Genomic DNA, 14,179 nt, shown 5'->3' with positions numbered 1-14,179 from the left:
CCAAACAAATTGGCTGAGTTATGTTTAATTGTGAATATATGAATATGTGAATCTTCATTACACGGTGTGTCATTATTTATATAAAAATCTTTTTTAAATATCTGATAAACTTTTCAAGAATTACGCAATACATTTGAATTTTGGTTCGTAACGAACTCATCAATATTGTTCCTTTCGATATGAAATTCCAACATAGCCAAGATAAAACAGATTATGCAGTCTTGACAAATTGTTAGAGTTTTTTTTATTTGTAATCGCAGATCCATCGCTTATCATAAAAATAAAACTAAACCATTAACGGATATTTTGAACTTATATATGACAGATACTTTCATCATGCTATAATCATTCCAATAACTTTAAGTTTATTTCTAAAAATACAAACAAATGTTTGACATTTCAAAATTTACTATTTTTCAATTTCGGTTTTACTTATTTTATTCAAAAATATTCTTTTCATATACTTCTTTCTCGAGATTTTTAATTAAAAAATTGAATCTTTACTTTTCTAGCGAATTTCGGCTATGTTAGTATTTGTGAAATCAGCGCACACTGCTAGACTAATTTTAAGGAAGAGTCCTATATTATATAATAAAACAACTTCTTTATATTATTGCTAATGTGTTTGTATGTAATTAGCAGCTTAATGCTAATTTATACATTACAGTTGGACTTTAGAAGTATGTTTGTATTATTTTCATATCGCTCTTATTATTTTTAGTACTAATAATACTATAGTTCCTAATTAAAGCATATTTTTAGGGAGGAACTGTTCTTGGTCCGCCTTTGAGAGTTGAAAGAATAGGCTCAACAGAAGTACCATATTCTGTTTTTTTGGATTACGTTCTACAACTAGGAGACACCACTTTCAAGTATGTAATTTTATATAATATGTTACCTTATATGATCAAAACATAATTCTTGCTAATTATGCAGTCAGCATGGTTACCGAGCTATACTACTATTAGAACATAAGGATTATGATTTTCATATTTATATAACGGGTTGTGCCATTTTCATTTTTTTAAGTAAAAATTCATTTGAAACTAAGTTTAGAAGTTTAATTTTTTTAAAAATTCATTATGAAAATTACAAATTTTATTCATGCAGTATATTTGTTTATTTGAAACCTGAACGTTACAGTAATTCGTCTTAAGACATTATCACATCACTAATTTGTTTTTGTAATAGATGAAATTAATTTTATTCAGCCATTTTTGTTAAGAAGCTCTTGTGGCAAATAAAAAATAATAAAAACGTAACTCATTTTAGACCACCAGCTGCCAAATTATTATTTGATATTTTAACTTTTTTTAAATATTCTAAATCGTTTTTTCATAAATCGATCGAAGCTCGCTACTTACATGCATATATGCAGTCGTGTGGCAAACCACCAGATTTTTATAATATTGAAAGAAATTAAATGTTTCAATGTTGAATAATATCAAAGAGTTATCTGATATACATGTGGTGTGACATATACAAGACATAAATTTGTGATAGAAGGTATACAATTTTTCTTGTGCACTGTCTATACTGCGTACGGAATTAATGCTAATGCAACTATCGTGTTATTAGAAATTTTCTGTAGAACTGTTTGGAAATAACTTCTCCTTCGGGAAGTTAGAAATGAGAAAATTTTCTACTAGTAAAGGTAGAGCTTATCGTAGATGGGAAAAACTAATGTAAAGTGATTTCCCTAATCCCTGTATTGTATAGTCGATTATTTTATATATTATATATTGATTTTCATTACTATATTTATTAAGACATTAAAGTCTTGATTAACAAAAATAAATTATAACAAAAAAAATTACTATATTCATTAAAATATATAATCATCAAACAATATGTACCGGCCAAATAAGCATATTACTAATTTAAAAAAAATATTAATAAAAACACAATTGAAAACATTGCTTGGTTGATAATCCAATTAATTGTTTTAATAAATAAAAATTATTATATTGCTTGGATTAATTTTGTTTTATGTAATCGTTTTATTAATTTTGTGCAATATTTATATACGGTAGAAGTCCTTTAGTTCGACACTCAACGGTTCAGAATGCCTGATACTCCGTTTCATGCATTTTTTCTAGAGCTATTAGAACATTTTCGGGGTGGTTTGGAATCATTTGGACGGACTCGCTATTGTCTGGCAATTGTTGTGTCCATGGTAAATTTTGCTGCCTAGGTTTATGACCGAAGTATGTTCTACGAATAACGTAGCTCCTCTGTTGCCCCACAAAGGTTTCCGCCGTTTTTTAAGTTGGGTACTAATACAGCGGCACAGTGCACATATAATATCAGCAGATTTAACCACTTAACTATGCATCGACCATGTTTTCAAAACTTAAGCCTTGATATTTAAAAGGAGATAAACAAAACCCTTAAGGGGGTTGTTCTTTTTTCGTTACAAAAAATGCAAGGTATTTGTTTTTGTTTTTTCTCGAAATGTATTTATCATAGAGACATGCGGTTTTTTTTAAACAAAAATTACAAATTCATAGAATATTACGTGATTTTATTCTTTTCTTTTTGCGCCGTCATTTTTTAACCAGGGGGCGCCAAAGTCGGTCTTGCAAAATCGATCTCTTTTGCGGTGCCACAGATAAATCCGTTGCGCATCGCCCGAAACAAAAAAAAAGAAATTACGTTGAAGAAGAAGTTTGTTTCCAGTCCCCCTACCAAAATAAAAGAAAAAAAAGAAGAAGGAAAAAAATGGCAGCTATTTTAAAAAAAAGTGTCAAAAAAGACCTTTTTTTGGGGCGAGAAGCTTCGCAAAATTTTTTTGCGTAATGTTATCAAGTTGTTTGAGGTAGGGGGACTCGATATTGCAGTGGTGAACAAATTAAAAAAAAATGCAAGTCGATCCGACTTGTAGTTTTTGTTTAATTTGTGACACCGCATTGAAAAAAGTCAATTTGAGAAAAACGTATTTAAAGTTCTTAATATAATGTACTGAATACACCATTTAATTTAATGTACTAAATACACATTGGTGTTCAAAGATGCTGACACCTTAAAAAGGTCATGTGCATGAGGTATTATAATGAAAAAGAGGAATCTGGCATACAATAGCTCGCGGAGCGATAAAAAAACGCTTTCAGAGGATCATACATATATAGATATATATATCTATAACTTCTTCAAAAAAATAGATATTGAGATGTTTTTTTTTTTAAATGATTCTAAGGTTTTTATCTTTCATAATATTAAAAAATCTCAAAACCGAAGCAAAGAAAAATAAAAAAAGAACAACCCCCTTAACACTCTCAATCAGAAACTATTTTTAATAAACAAGAAATCACCAAACGGCTAGAACTCATCAAATTTTTGTTTTTTGTAAAAATTTAAAATGTTTTTTGTTAAAAATTTAAAAATATTTTGAATATATGTTCTAATAAATGTGAAATAAGCTTTGCTTGTATTTTCTACTGATTTTGTGGTTTAATTATTAACCTAATTGTTTTTATAATTACCGACCGATAGTCTGGAATTTTTGAAAGCCGATACAGGGGTCGGTCCCGACCAAGCCGGACTAAAGGATTTCTACTGTAGTTATATTATATTCGAACATCTAAATTAATTATGGTTTTATCACCATCGGGCCGCCTTTGCAAACATGTTTGAGAAAATTATATCTTTGAATATATGTTTATTATGAAATATTCTTAGTATGATAGATTATATTCAGTTTTGTTTATGTTCAAATATATTCCAACATAAAATTGAATGCTCGGAAATATGATAAATATTTGTTTGTAATAGTAACTATTTGCTACGTATACAATAATGAGCTATTATTGAGACATCGACCAAGCAAGTGGCAAATAATTTAAAGTCAGTAATGTAAGCAAACACAAATACGCATTGAAAAAAGTAAAATGTTCTAAATTTTATTTAATTTCAGAGGCAGCAATTACGATCTTTTCAAGCACAACTGTAACATATTTTCCGATAATTTGGCACAATTTCTCTGCGGAGCAAAGGTTCCCAAATATATATTAGATCTTCCCGACCAGGTTCTTTCTACAGCAGTTGGTTCTAGCTTGAAACCAATTTTAGAGGCTTTGGCAAGAGGGCCTAATATTGAGGCTTTAGAAAATAATAGGTAAGTAAATTTAGAAACATTTGTTATTAATTTCTTAGTTTGAATCGCTATCTTCAACAATCTGCATGAAACTTTATCTAAGTAGAGTTGGCATATAAGATTATGAATAGCGTTATTGTTTAATAGCTCTAAAACATTAAATCGATATTTAGTAATATTCTTATATTTTTGTTTTTGTTATCTTTTTATCCGATATATGAATTTTGATAGCTTGACATATAGATGCTTTTTCTTTTGATGGAGTCTTTAGTTGGTATATCCTAATGTACAAATAATATCATTTTTATTTTCACATATAAGTAATTGTTCATATAAGTGGCGATTTAATTTTGAAAAACAAAAAATCATGTGAATTGTTTTAACATAAAACTTTCGATAACAATACGACTTCAAATGATTTAACTCACATATAATGTATGCAAATAGAGTACAGGCAAGGCTTAGCTTTTCATTATATCAGAAATCTTAAATAGGCTTTAACCATAACAAGGAATATAACGCCAATTCTAAATGTGGTTAGGGTATGCGTGAATTTTATGAAAGTTTCCGTTTTAAATATTATATAATTATATTTTTAATTATCAACGACGTATTCTTATTTTCTGCATAACAACATTTTCAACAGGATTAGCGACGCAAAATTTATCCGCTCCGTAAAAAACCATCTGCTTCAAATTAGTCTAAATCTGTTGAATAGAATATTTTTGAAGAAATCGTCCTCTAATCATTAAATTTAAATTATAATTACATGTATCATACGAAGTACGTCTATCATTTTTATATACATGGAAAATTGTATAAATATATATTATTTGACATAATTCATTTATTTTTTTTAGTTTCATGCATGTTCATGTCTTCTTGTTGTATTTATCTATTTATATTATATACGAATCATTGGCTTCTTTTTATGAGAGCAAAAAAGTAAATTGATTACTGAAAGATGAAAATTAGTATTGGGCAATATTGAAATGAGTACAATTTAATCAACTTCGTTTGTCTTATTTCATATTCATTCATTTCAATTTATTTTACAAAAAAAAAGTTTTTTTTTTCAAAATTGTATTCGTTATAAACTTCAATGAAGCAGATTTATTCATATTGCTTTGTTCGATTTTAAGGTTTTCAGTCAAAACATTCAATGAGAAAACGTTAAATGCCTATAAAAATAAACGTGTATTGCATTGTGTTTTAAGACAATTGCTGGATTTCCTGATTTGTAAATAAATGTTAGGTAAAATATTAATCGACAAACAACGTGCTAATAATTGTCAATATATTTAATGAATATAGAAACGAACTTACAATTTATAGATCACTCCTGGTTTGTTATTATTAGCAATATTGTTAAAATCTTTATAAGTTGATAAATTGAGATTTATCTATTTAGATAAAATTTTGAACTTGAAAAACTAATCAACATGATCCCCAACTGATACCTTCGATATCAGTTTTTAAAATTTTCAAAATTGGTTCACGATTTTTTTGTGAAAATCTGGTCAAAAATGTTTGCACTTTTCTGCTAATCCAATCTCATCGGATGGCTTTTTTGAAATGAAATATGGTGCAACCATTTTTGAAAAAACGGGAAAAGGTAAGATTTCGGCTCACGTACACTTGCCTACTTTCTTCAATTTTGGTGCAAGCGATTCAGAGCGATTTGAAATGTGGATAAGACATAAAATTGATACGTCGAATTTTCTAGCAAAAACGAATTGAAGTTGATTAGAATTATACAAAGTATTGAAGATCGAATGTTAAATTATTCATATTAATTAAGCTGCAAGTTTGTTTTTAAATCATATTGAGTTCTTCATTAAGAGAGTACTCTGGTTAGAGGCATGAATTTAAAGGTGACTTATTTTTTCAAGTCGAAACCGAGACGGCAATTTTTAACTTGCTTGCTAAATAAGTTTTCTATAATTTCAAATTAGCAAATACTATATAAGGATACAATAAATTTAAAATATTTTTTTTTTTTTTTTAAATAAATCATTTTTTTAATCAGAATTACGGACTTTCAGTAAGAACTTTATTATTCGATTATATGTTATATTCTTCTTTTACTTATGATGTTATATTATATCTCATTTTTCGATTTTCTTTCTCGCTTTTGAGCCTTGTATAATAGCAAATATAATTAATTTGACAAAAAATAGCACTTTTTTTTTTAATTTTCGTGAAATCAGAAATAAAAGTTTGACGTGATTAATGTGAAAGGCTATTGTAACCTGCCTTTGAAATTATATATTCAGGATTTTTCGCATTCATATAGTATTTGTATCATATCATAGCAGACTAGTTGTCTTGTAACATGACATATATCATTTTCTGAGATTTTATGGGTAGGTGTAATTTTATTACACATACTTTCTACTGTTTTTCAAAAATCCGGGACTAAAGATCTAAACCCGGGACAAATATTCCTAGAAAAACTAGGAACAGTAGGAACACAAGGTGTAAATCCGGAACTGTCTGTTCCGGCCAAACCGGGAAGTATATGGTCACCTTGATTTTATGCAATTCTTAAAAGACCGTAAAATAGGCAAACAATATTTTCACTATATGTTTTGTTTCACGTAATTAATTAATATTTTGAGAATATATATAAAAAAAATAAATTTAAAAATAGTCATCAAGTTTTGATTCTGAAAGTGAAGTGAGGGGGTTCAAAAAATTGGTACACGACCATGATTGTACTCCAAATAATATGAAGAAAAATATGTATATATATGATTTATCTAGAATAATGTCGCTATTGTGTAAACTACAAGTTAACATATTTTTTACGATACAGCGACTGTCTGAAAAAAATTATATTTTTTTATATATTCTCGATTTTTTTTAAAAAAAATAGTAAAAATTGGAATTTAGGGATAGTTCATAACGCAGAGAAGTCTATGTTAAGATTCAGTAAAAAATTCAAGCAAATTGGTCCAATAAAGTAAAAACGTGGGTATCGTACCGAAAAAAAACTGTTTCGGAAAACGCTTTTAAAGTTTCGCTTTTATCGTTTTGCGATTATCGTGGTCAAACAGATATATCTTTAAAAATATTTTGAATTATGGAAACTTTTCTCGCACACATATTTTTGAATAGGTAATCTTTAAAAACATCCCGAAAAAACTACAGGTAACCCCCGCATAACACGGTAGCTACGATAGCGTGTTATGCGAATCCGTGTTATACGGGACAAAGAACTAGTACAAAAAAGGGGTTACGTTCCAAAAATTAAAAAAGACATGCTGCATATCATGAATACGGTTATATCTATTTATTTTTTAAGAAGTTATATAAATTACGTACATGAATTATATGGTTCTTTTTGTCGTAATTAAAAAGTAAGTGCTATCCGACACAATCCTATTTTGCTAGGTATCCTCATCTTCTGATCATTTTTCTGTACCTTTAGATTCGTGCATTATTTTTTGCAAAAACAATATATTTGCGATTACTTGCTTATTGTTAGATATTTATATATTAGCAAGAAGATATTTATATATTTACCGCATGCAAAGTTATGTTTATTAAAATGTTATGCTCATTTTATTTAAAGGATCTTTGCTTAAGACTAATTGACTAATTGTTCGGATAAGCCTAAATTTTTTTTCTATGGAATGAACGCGCTCGAATAACAATTATCAAATTAGTTATCTTTTGCATTAGTTTCATCACATTTATTGAGCTATTATACTGCGATTTTACTACTTTTAGATTAAATAATATTATTTTCGTAGGTTTTACTATATTTTTTATATAGTGTTATAAGGGGGATGGTATCAATCCTTAAACCGTGTTAAAGCGAATCCGTGTTATAGAATTACCGTGTTATGCGGGATTACCTGCATATCGTTTTTTGTTTAAATTCTAGATCACAACACCTCCTTAAGTTATATCCTTGGTTTGGATTTGCAGGAGGTATATAATCGTTGGATGTGTTGATAGTTTTGTTAGTAGTTGTCTATAAAATTTAAATTTCTCATTAGCGGAAATAAAGAAGTAAATATATTTTTATATGTATTTTGGTGCATCCGTATGACGCATGCTTGATGTTTACCTCACGCGCATTCGGGGACAAAATCGGTCACGGATTGAATTCTGCCAGTTCATACGTAAGCATTTGTCTTGCCAAATATCAAAATTTCATCTCGAGCCGTGCCACACGTCTCTCATGTATTCGCTACAAATAATTATGTTGTTTACGTATTCTTAGTCAGTTCACAAAAGTAGATCTACACCTGCCTCGTAGTGCATGTTTTGTGCGATGTGTATGGAAATATTTTATTTTTTCAACCAATAAATCTGACTTTATTTTGTTCATGTGTACGATATAGTGACACTTTTGGCATAGCGCGAAAATTGGAAATGTTCGAAATATTATTGTTTTTTTCAGCAATTTACTCGTAAAACAACACTCGGCCAAAGGAAGAAAATAATAACAATATGTTTTGGAAGATTCAAATATCCGAAAATATAAGCACCATGATTAACATATACAAATAAGCGCATAAAACGTTCTTCATACACCAAACAAAAAATAATATCCCTGTGCACAACGAAAAAGTTTTCGAGTTTATAATTTTTAGTCCTGACTATTTATTGTGTGTAAGATGGACCTGAGGTATTGAAACTTGTGTGAAAACTGTGTTCAAAAAGTGAATCTGCATAATATAGTAAATTGTGTCGTGTATCTCGATTCTTCTAATTTAGTAAAATAAACTTTTAGGTATTTTTTTTTAATAATAGTGCGTGATTTTTATATTAACATGGCTTCCAGAAAGTTAGTCGTTAATGGATATAGGTAAAGTTATCCAAGTGTTTAGAAAATATTAATAAAATGTAAAGTCATTGTTGCTTCTTATTTTAATAGAACGAGTGACTGCTCGAGATGCAAAAAGTTTGAAAAACGATACGCTACAATACCAAAGTTAATAATATAATACTGGTGTATGATTAGAAACATTTTTAAACATATTTAGAATTATTTGCACTAATAGTGTACTTTTAAGTTAGACCAGTTTATTTCTGCAGTCCACTCGACGTTTACTATAGTGAGAGGATCATTTTTAAATTGCCAAATAATTAATATATTATTTAATAGATATCGCGCAAACTATTATTAATATTTAGAATCTTTTCTAGAAAATTCAGTATCTTAGAAGTTAGTTACTTGACGATTAAAAATGCCTCTCAATACTAGTTGCCTAAATTGTTCTTGATTTTGACCTGTTGTATGTTCGAATAGATTTAAGCGGAATAACGAATAATTAAAAATAGTCGACAATAGTGAAAATTGCAATAATATTATTATTAGCGGGTTTATATATAATGTGTGTTTTTTTAATTAATTATTCACATTTGATACAATTATTAATTCTACTTACATTGAGGCTTAGTGTGTGTAATTATGGCGTGGCAATAGAGGTTATATAAGAAATATTAAATCAATATTTATTATTGAGTATTGCATGGTGTTTTTATAGCTAAACTTAACCATTTTTTGTGCTAGTTATCTTTGTCATTAAACATGTAATGATTTTTGATTAGTCTAGCCAATGATATTTAGCAATAAAGTTTCGAAAATGAAGTCATTTCAATAGCACTACATTGAAATAGAATTGTGAAATACCGCACCACAGATAATAAAATATTTTAAATATAACTAAATATTCAGGGAAACGTAATAGTGATGAAAATATTTTTGCAAGTAACAATTGCGTATTACAATTGCACGAAAAAATGAATTTACTTATTGAACTGAACTGCATACAATATTGAGAGCATATTTTTCTATGGCATTTAAATTGTCTCACAAATATGATATTGTAATTTTTCAAAAATATAATTTAGTTCTTCGATTTTGGTGCATATGCTTGTATTGTCAGATTGAAAATCATTATATCCCTTAATCTTTCTTGCAAAAACTATACAATTTGCCATTGACATGCCATTTTCTGTACCATTAATAATTTGCATATTTTTATGATTAAAGGATTTGTTTAAAGTATGGATAAAATCTTACATAAATATTTGTGTTTTACAAAGTTTTTGAAATTTAGTTCTATTTTCTCGCAGGATATTGATATAACCACAAAAAGACGAAAATATTTTTTAGTGTACGTTTACTTTTCGAAAAATAAGGAAGCTTAAAAGGGTTTATAGATATGGATGCTATTTCGTTTTGCCAAGGATGATAATTGCATTTTAGATTCATATATACAGCATTCAGTTCAGTTCATGGTATGATTTTATGTGAGATCTATGGGATTCATATCTATTTAATAAAACTTTGAGCTGTAAAAAAATATAGAAAGATTAAGGGTTTATTATATAACTAACATGTCATAAATTCAAATCACATCCTCTATTGTCAGCCACAGCGAAAGAATGAAATCATGCCACCTTGGTAAAAAATTATGTGAAAAAAAAATCAGGAATGTGATGTCAAGTTATCATTTATAATGTATTTTGTAGGGCATAATTCTAGTCAAACTACATGTAATCGTTCGTAAAATATGAGTATATTATTTCATTTTGATGTCTTCATATCTTGTTGTATATCTAATAAGTTTCATTGCTCATATATCATTGTCATACTTGTAAAAAAAAAATCGTGTCATCTAAAACTACATTTGCCATTTAATACTAAATTAAAAATTAGCAATAATAAAGTGATGTGCGATTTAAAATTGTGTTTTATTAATACTATTAATTGTTTGTCAAATATGATTTTGCTTATTAGAATTATTCTAAATATACATCTTGCATAAATGATGTGGTCCACATATTGATATTTAACATTATAATTAATGTAGTTATACAGTGAAGTGTGTAGCATTTTTTTGCATATTTATGTCAGGTCAGATAAACATTTTTGTGGTGTAGCATATGTGGGCCACAGCAATATGTATTTGCTTGCTTTGGGAACCATTGTATTTTACTCTATTGTCTCTTAACTAATAAATATTTTTGTTTACTATTGTTATTAATTACTAATAAAATAACTACTCAATTTCACTACTAACAGAGCACGAAGCACGAGTGAACATGAAAGACCTGAAATGGATGATAGCGGGTAACAAATATCAATCATATTTTACATTTTTGTAATGCCAAATAATTATGTATAATTTACTACTCAATATATTTTAATATTAATCTTACTTGAGCAGTGTTTTAATCATTTTTGTATTTACTTATTAATGATGCAATTACAATGCATTATACTACTAATTTATAATATACATCATACAAATTTAAATACACACATACATATATTTACATACATACATATATGCATATATACATATGCACATATACATATGCATATACAAGGTGTCTCAAACTTTGACGTCAAGCCGATATGGGGTACAAGTTTTGACCTTAACTGTCCTGAAAATAAATATCACACGTTAAATTATGAGCTTTTAAGTGCAACCTAGAGCTTTGGTGTAATTATGACAAATTTTCATTTATTATAGTTATTTTTTCTAATTTTGTTCTTTGAAACCGTAACCGTAATCGTGAGTAACATTTCTAGGACCACAGTAAAAAACAATACCACGATTGTTCCAAGTTTTCAAGAATCACACTTTTTGTTGAACTATAAATTTGAAACTTAAAAATCGATCGACTTCGAAAGGCTCTTCTTTCAAAAAATTGACTAAAGTGCGCTGGCTACTTTCATCAAAAGTTGGCGCATTTAATCAGGATTGTAAAATGGTAAAATACTTGATAATTTTATTATTGAAAAATAAAAACCTAAAAATGACATTATATTTGCTAGTTCATTTTGCCTATATTTTACTTCAAATGTAACACAACTTTAGTACATTTTTTTAGGAGCGCCTCTCAAAGCCGTTTTAAAAATTTTAAATTCATAGTTCAATGAAAAGTCTTAATTCTTGAGTACTTGAAACAATTGTTGTATTGTTTTTGATTATGAACTTAGAATTAGAAATGTTAATCACGGTTACAGTTCCTATGTTTAAATGAACAAAATTAAATAAAAAATTAACGACAATTTGACAATAAATAAAAAATGGTCATAATTTCACCAAGCTCTAGTTTGCACTTAAAAACCCATAGCTTCTGAACGACGTGATATTTTTTTTTCTAATTTCTTTCAGGACAGTTAAAGTTAATAGTATCACCCAGTTTCGGCTAGACATCAAGGTCTGGGGCACTCTATATATGTTAGGGTAGTCCTTAATATGGATCTATTTGAGTTTTCTTGCTCTCAGGCGCTAAATTGCTTCCAAAATGATTAGAAAAAATTATCTGAAAGTTTTAGCTCTTAATGTAAGCTTTAAGATAGTCTGCAATTCAACCAAAGCTTTTTGTGGAAATTACATGGACAAATTTCTATTTGTTTTTTTAGAATTTTATAACTTAACCACAAGTGAATCAAAATTTTGAGAATAGCAATGTATTTCCTTATTTTGATCATAACTAAAAAAAATACGACAAAAATTTGAAATATTTTATAAAATAATTATTTACTTTGAAGAAGAACCTAGAAGCTTTGATTGGAGTATTGACTATCTTATAGTCAATATAACCTAAAACTTTCAGAGATTTTTTTTTATCAATTTGGAAGCATTGGAGCCCCTGAGAGCAAAGAAATTCGAAAATATCCATATTAAGGACCACCCTGATAATATACTAGCTATAGCATGTCCCTGCCCTTTGCACATATACTTCATATTGGACTCATAAATGTTTGAACAATAATGATAATAATAATAATAATAATAATATATAAATAACTTTCAACCGAGTATATATTAAATATTGAATTTTTTGGGATGTTATTCGCTTTTTTCTGTTCAATGCATGTTAAAACCAAATAATAAATTTAATTTTATAATTTTGACCGGTCTTATTTGTTGTTATTCACAGGTTTGCACTAATTTGTATCAATTTTAAGCCTCATTACATCTTCTCACTTAAATACATATATAATTACATACATAATTAAGACATCTTAAGGAAGAAGAATTTGCAAAATATGTAACGATATTGCATGACAATATGTGGTGGTTTATGTTAGTATAAGATAAGATATACCTGCTCAATAATAAGGGATCAATTATAAATTTTAATAATTATAATTAATTTGAAATTAATTTTAAAGCAATTATTATCTGCTGAGTTATTTCATACATCACTTATTCAACGATCAAATAATTTCACAATTAAATGTTCTATGAGAAGAATCTAAATAAGTTATGGTACAGTTTAGTTGCTTTTTTAGTAGGGGTGATTGGGATTTTAATTAATTTATGATTGAACTATAGTATTTGTTTCACTACTGACATTGCTTTGTATAGATTACCATTTCAAGAGAGGGAGCCAAGTCCTGACTTCATCGAATTGAATTCACAAATTGACCAAGCAAGGTTAGTAGAATAACTTGATCCAACTTATTGATATGCTCATTTGTGATAATGAAATGATTGCAAACTCGTCGTAATTATGTATGGCTATTTTATATTGAGCAGAAAGTTGATAATGCCGAGTGCCTTAAAAACTGTTCTTACTTTTTAGATTATAGCATATTTAGTTGTCAATGACGAATGTCTCAAATACTGTTTTTAATTTTTAAATTATAGCATTCAGCTGTCTTAAAATAATTATGTATCCGTATTATTATTGTTTGATAGTGTCATGTGAGGTTGCTATAACAACGTCCGTTCGAGGCAGTTTTTGAAATTCTTTTTGGAAGCCGCAAAACATTACATTTGTAGAACTTTTTTTTTGCTATAGCTTGTATTCGATTCATTTAATTCACTATATAAGTTTGTTTTCTTTTATTTATACGATTTATATTTTCTATATAAATCGTGAAGCACATTTGTTTTGAAGGCTGTTAAAAATATTTACAAACTCTTCTGCTTGCGTATTAATTTTTTCCAAGTAGTCCTTAATTAAAAATGAGTAAATTGTATTTTAAGCTCCATAAATGTTCATTAGTATTAAGATATATTTCATTATCAAGTCATATTAGATTATGAAATTTTATTTGCATTTTTTGGCAGTTTTTTTTTTTGTTGGGACTAACAT

The 14,179-nt window shown here is 28.0% G+C and overlaps 1 protein-coding gene across 4 annotated transcripts in view; it reads left to right on the top strand.

The window, feature by feature from the left end:
• LOC113377647 overlaps positions 1 to 14,179 on the top strand; it is a 32,509-nt gene that overhangs the window by 10,538 nt on the left and 7,792 nt on the right. For all 4 annotated transcript variants that reach the window (XM_026618029.1, XM_026618031.1, XM_026618028.1 and 1 more), the window contains exons 4-6: positions 763 to 872; positions 3,914 to 4,114; positions 13,447 to 13,515. In XM_026618029.1, the coding sequence (XP_026473814.1) occupies positions 763 to 872; positions 3,914 to 4,114; positions 13,447 to 13,515 (380 nt within the window). The remainder of the gene's footprint in view (positions 1 to 762; positions 873 to 3,913; positions 4,115 to 13,446; positions 13,516 to 14,179) is intronic.

The sequence above is a fragment of the Ctenocephalides felis genome, unplaced genomic scaffold (assembly GCF_003426905.1).
Source record: "Ctenocephalides felis isolate EL2017-DRISC unplaced genomic scaffold, ASM342690v1 CF-g0.4_SCAFFOLD_01886, whole genome shotgun sequence".
NCBI lineage: Eukaryota > Metazoa > Arthropoda > Insecta > Siphonaptera > Pulicidae > Ctenocephalides > Ctenocephalides felis.
The sequence above is the reverse complement of the archived record's forward strand: the minus strand, read 5'-3'. Positions and strand labels throughout refer to the sequence as shown.